Here is a 6,000-nt window from a genome sequence, read left to right on the forward strand (position 1 = left end):
AGAGGGAAGCAGAATTACAGGCCCTGAGGCGCCATCTGAGTGACAAACCAAAGCTGCACATGGAAGCAAGGGGAGAAGGGTCCCAGGGTCATTTATATACCCTCCAAGGACTTATGAAAGTGCCTACACTGGGGGGCAGAAGGATGCACCATTCAGTTCTCATGGCAATTATCTTATCACCGAAAGAGTCTTCATTAGGGAGGAGGAGCCTGTGATAGTGATTAAGGGTTCATGGTAAGAGTAGCCTTTAGGTAGGCCGATGGCGGTCTGGAGTGTGACCAAGCCTGGCATTCGCCAAGCAGTGTTGCAAGCCATGGGACCTGGGTTCCAAAGCACTGCTGGCAAAGTCATTGTGAAGAAGAGGAAAGGAGGCTCCATCCAGAAATGTAATGTTAAAGTTGTTAGAGTTTTGACTGCTGATCAAAAAATCATAGAAAAGAGAGCACACTCCTTGCTTACAATTACTTAATAGAACGTAGAACTTTCTGACTCAAAAGCCATATATTTCGAATCAAGAGAGGACATTGTTAACAATGCACGGCAAAGTGGCAGTGGTATTGGGTAGTCCGAAAGACATCACTAGGAACTTGAAGTGGCTGCACTTCGTTTTAAATCAGACTTTCGATTCAACCCTAGCACGTAGGCGCAAAACCTAATGTGCACCTTGAACTTAAATTAAGCGCGAAGGGAGGCTTCCTTTCCCTTGATCTAGTAGATTGAGTACCCATGAGAGTTCATGACAGTCCATGACTGTCATGTTGTTCAGTTAGCTGTAGTCGGTGCGGAGTCAGAGACTCTATTTTTTAACAAGCGGAATAGCGGGGCTGTTGTTGATAATTTTGGAAAGTCATATAAAGCATATTTTAGACTGTCCTAGATTTATTGTTGTAGTGTATATTCTTCCCAGGAAGGTACACTCAGTGCTTTGCCATGAGATATGCCTGACCTTGCAATTCATTCTATAGGGCAATGGTGAAAGCACTGAAGAGGAGGGGACTCCGCTTCCCCAGCCTAAAAGCATCTGAGTAGTCATTGTACTAATCTGGGATAATAGTGGTCTCAATAAAATACTGCAATACAAAATGTGATCTCTATGTCCTGTGAGACTGGGATGAATAATCCAAAGTAGACAGGTTTGTTTGCCAGTCAGTTTGGTTATAGTGGGTTAATGAGCGGATGCTAAGTATAACCATGAACTGTGAGGAATCATTTACAATAAGCACATGTGTATACAGGATGGTAACATAGCATTATGTTCCATATTTGCTTTTGCAAGTTGCAGTGTTACAGGTACATACCCAGGGAATTACATGAGTATAACCAGAGCGAATGCCCATGTATCTGGCTGGAGCATCAACATCTATAAAGATATGTATAGTGCTTTGTCATAAATCATATTAGTGCTGAGGGACTGCCTACTTCACTCCAAGTATCCATCATTGCCTGGTCGGTTTGTTGATACACCACTAGGAATAAGGGTAGTGACCCTTTGTAAATTTTTTAAGCAACCCCCATTTTTGAGTGACGTTCAAGCATTGCCTGAGAGAAGCAAAATGCCAGCTTCTTGTGATTTATGTGACTGTCACACTTTCGCAATCAACATAAGAATAGTTTTTTTAGATCTAAATGTGAGTGAGCTGCAAAACCTGTGTGATTAGAATTGTGGGTCTATCAAAATGTACCTTGAATGCACCTGGACAGATTTTAAAGTGTGGTCATTTGATGCTGTGAGACTAGTCAAAATGCCTGTTTTCTTTCCACATTTATATATGTGAACCTACTTAAGATAATGACTATTTGATATCTTTCAGGCTCTACATCAGCCCCTGTGGTAAATCAAATGAAGGATCGAGAAGCCTTAAAACGCCTTAAGAACATTCTGACGAGTTTGCTAGAAAGTCTCCCGGAATCAAAGAGACCATACCCAGAGCCAATGAACAACTCACCAATGTCATACATGGGCCCCGCTCCTGCAGATATATCCAAAGCATCCAATGATTTGTCCTTCTCTAGAGAGATTGATGAAGATGTGTCTGAACTGCTGAATAATATCAAGAGCAATGAAGACGCGCAAACGAGAGGCACTACAAGTGACACCAGCATTCAGCCAACTCATAAAAAGGTTAGTAGTGAAGCAGCTAACAACCCTCCAAGTTACGTTTTTACAACATCAGACAAATTCCTGCACGTTATAAAAGATTCTGAGAAGTCGCTACAGAAGAGTATTCAAATGGAGGAAAATGCTGAGCGCATGTTAGACGAGGATGTTCTTAAGATGAGGAAAGCCCAAATGCATCTTAAAGGGCAAGACACCTCTAGTTTAAACGACAGCTCAGGAAATCTTGAAAGCATGACTAAAGAACCAGACCGTTCTCCAGGTTTTGTTTTTCCAAAACTAACTCCCTACCAAGAGTCTATTAAAGAAACAGAAAAGCTTTTAGAAAAGAGAATTCAAATGGATGAAAAAGCAGAACAGATGATGGATAAGGAGATTGCCGGTATGAAGGAGATTCAGAAACGCCCTGGAACATTAGAGAAAACACCACATGGACTAGCAAATGGAATACATTCTGGATCATCAGAGCGGGCACCTCCAAGCCCGCAGTATGGTTCTCGTTCTATAGCAGCACGCGGCATACGTCCTAGATCCACAAATGGCGCACATCCTAGACCACCACAGGCAATACGCTCTGGACAGTCGGAAACCAAGAGAATTGTATCACTAGATGGTGAACAGCTTGGATCTCCAGACGACGTGCAACAACTTACACAATTAATGCAGTATTTAGATAAATATATCCCTGACCTTAACTCATACTTAAAGATGGACACTGAAGTGGGTGCTGCTGAAAGAGCATTCTCCCTGCTTGCCCTTATGAAGAACTTTCTTTGTGTGGGTAGAGAGATGCAAAACCAGAATTCTCAGAAATACTTTAAACCACTGATTGAAGATGAGATGCACATTTTAAAAATGCTTCTAGAAATTAATGACTGAGAGGACGCCATTGTGAACAATCTTCGAGTAATGTTATTACAATTCATTTGTTTCAGTCCCCCATAAGTCTATTTCTTACAGGAAATCTCGTCATTTTTTACAACAACAAGTGAAAGAAAATAAATTTTAAATAAAAAAGCAATTATTTGATGAGACTTGTGCATTTTCTATTTGTGTATTAGCACTGCTGAGGCTTAACAAAAAGAAAACAGGGCTGCTTTGGAGGCAACTGTCAAAGCTTCTACATGTGATTAGCTGAAAGGCTTGGTGGCAGATTGCTGCTTGACCAATCCCTCCTGAAGTGCGGGGCTGTTTATCGTTTTCGGTCAGCTAATTATATCACCCTTACAGAAGAACGTGTCCTGCTGCATGGTTACCCCTTCCTTGCAGGGGAATGCGAGTTCAACTTTATTAATTATGTATGACCAACATCTTAAATATACCTATGAAAGTGCATCATAATGGCCGTGTTAGCCCTTTGTAACCTGCTGCTTTGTCAACCCCAGCAAAATAGATAGGGAAACAACCGCTGATGAAGTGATTTATGTGTGTATTAGCCAACCCTTCTAGAGCAGCCTCTGAAAAGGAGTGATTTCATCACTGTTAGAAACATCTTATCTTCTTATTCGGTGACCGCTGTAGATTAGCTTTACCATTGCTGTTTTAGTTATTCACAACGTCTGCTTGGACAAGATGCACAAGAGTTTGTGCATGAGCTACCTCGTGCAGAGAAGTATTTACATAGATCCTAGGTATTTCAGAACTCCTGAATGGTCTGTTTCTGAAGAATAGTGGGGTTACAGGGTTGTTAGCAACCCCTGTTGCTTGTGCAGCACCTACAAAAGATTATGAGAATGCGGGTAGTTACTCTGACCTGTTGCTTGTGTGGTTCTTGCAGTAATTATTGAAAATTATGGTGTTATTTTCTGTGTGTCTGTTTATTGATGTATCCCAACAATGTCAGGAAATCCTAGGAAGAAAGTTTCTACAGTGCTGGAAGAGGGACGTTTCCTGTTCTGCTAACCATTTTACATTTTAAAAACTGCTGCAGTTCTGATTAATGATGGTAGTTTATCTGTAAGAGACCATTAGTTATAGATTCCTTACCTTAGAAGTACCCCCAGACGTCAGACTGGATCCGGAGAATTCTTTTCTTAGCAGTACCCCTGTGCATCAGTAGGTGACGTCGTTTAACTCCCATGTCCGTCCTCGGAGTCGTGGTTGCCAGGATGATGTCGCAATGTCTACTTAGACGCTGCCCCTGCGCTCTGACATCAGTTCTTTCTTTTTCCGCTCCGGCCTAGCACAGATCCAGAGAGAGCTACCTCTTAGTCACTTCTTGACTAGCCTTTTTCTCGACTTTTGTCGACTTCTTTTTGAGTCGATCAACTCCTGGTGTACGAGGGATGTCTCATTGTCGGACCGGATTTAAACTGTGCCAGGCCTGTAACCGCCTGATGTCAGATACGGACCCCCATCTCGTGTGCCTTTGGTGCCTGGAGCGCGACCACGACCCGAAGTTGTGCTCCGACAGCTGTGCCATGAATCCGAAGTCTTCGCGGGAGCAGTCCCGAAAGCTCTTGGAGGCCTGGCAGTCGGCTTCGTGTCGCTCGAGGTCCCGGTTGAGAGGAAGGTCTCGGAACCGGTCACGGAGCCACCATTACCATTCCTCATCCAAGTCTTCGAGATCATCAGGTAAGTCAAAGCACAAGAAGAAGGTGAAGAAGCAGATACACTCTTCGTCTTCTCCCCGTCGGTCGGCTGACGCAACTGAGCACCCTGAAGTGTCGTCGCTCTCCAGCTCTGTCTTTGGAGCCTGCTCCAGGGACGGCTCAGAATTTTCCTCCCTTTCCCGGTGCCGCAGCTTCGAGCTTTCTACGATCATCCCTCATACAACAGGAGTTAATAGCCTCATAAAAAAGTTGACAAAAGTCGAGAAAAAATCTAGTCAAAAAGTGGCTAAGGGGTAGCTCTCTCCAGATTTGCGCTATGGTGGCACGGAAAAGGAAAGAACTGACATCAGCGTGTATGGGCGGCATCTAAGTAGACATCACAGCGTCATACTGACGACTGACGCGGAGTCGACCGACGCCACCTACCGACACCCAGGGGTACTGCTAAGAGAAAATTCTGCGGATCTAGTCTGACGCCTGGAAGTAATTCTAAGGTAAGGAATCTATAACATAGGTTTCTTTCAGATGGATACTTTAAAGGCAGATTTCTCGCCTTTTGAATCTCCTGAGGAACCAGACTGGACATGGAAAACTCTGCAATAGCCACTACGTTTTGGGAGGTGGCGCCACTGACTTCTGCCATGACTGTGTCCTGGGGCCAGATGTGATGACACGGAGCCACGTAAATGTACCATCCCTGTGCCCTGACAACAGTTCCTCTTTTTTCCATGCTCCCATCAGCGCAGATCTGGAGCTCCGCTCCCACTCTTCAGCCTTTTGTCGAAGTTTCTTCAACACTATGCAACACTTTCCGGAAGCAGATGGCAGTCACAGACTGGCATGATGTCTGCCTTTGGTGCCCTAGCACCAGACAACTCTAAAGATAAATTCTCCATAATGCACCGAAAGCCATTATGGATTGAGAAGCCAAATTCTACATCTAACAAGAAAAGAGGACAGTCCTACTTCAAGACACAAGTTCACTCTAAGTCATAGTCCCATTCATCATTCTACGGTAAGCCCAGAATGAATTTGAAAGAGAAGTCCAAGCATAAGCACAAGAAGTCTTAGCAAGACTTGACACCTCCCCAATGTTCCTGCTCCAGGAAGATGTTACATAGTTGGAACTCTACTAGACTCCAGCTTCGGCGTGCAAATTTGAGACAGTCCCACCATTGGAGCTGATCTGCCCTGAATTTGCCAGCTCATTGTCAACTTTGCATCATTTTGCAGTCTTCAAGGAGACCATTTTGTACCAGATCCCTTGGACACACCTTTGAGCCCCACAGATCTGTCGAGGCCTCCATGTGGACTTCCACCAACGAGGCCTTC

The 6,000-nt window shown here is 44.1% G+C and overlaps 1 protein-coding gene across 2 annotated transcripts in view; it reads left to right on the forward strand.

The window, feature by feature from the left end:
- The window catches only part of LOC146860716 (uncharacterized), a 424,775-nt gene extending 421,685 nt beyond the window's left edge, over positions 1–3,090 (forward strand). For both annotated transcript variants that reach the window (XM_085646366.1, XM_085646367.1), the window contains one exon: positions 1,812–3,090. In XM_085646366.1, coding sequence (XP_085502492.1) covers positions 1,812–2,995 — 1,184 coding nt within the window. In that variant the 3' untranslated portion in view covers positions 2,996–3,090. The remainder of the gene's footprint in view (positions 1–1,811) is intronic.
- The last annotated feature ends 2,910 nt before the right edge of the window (positions 3,091–6,000 follow it).

Source organism: Triturus cristatus, chromosome 3_1, assembly GCF_964204655.1.
Source record: "Triturus cristatus chromosome 3_1, aTriCri1.1, whole genome shotgun sequence".
Taxonomy (NCBI): domain Eukaryota; kingdom Metazoa; phylum Chordata; class Amphibia; order Caudata; family Salamandridae; genus Triturus; species Triturus cristatus.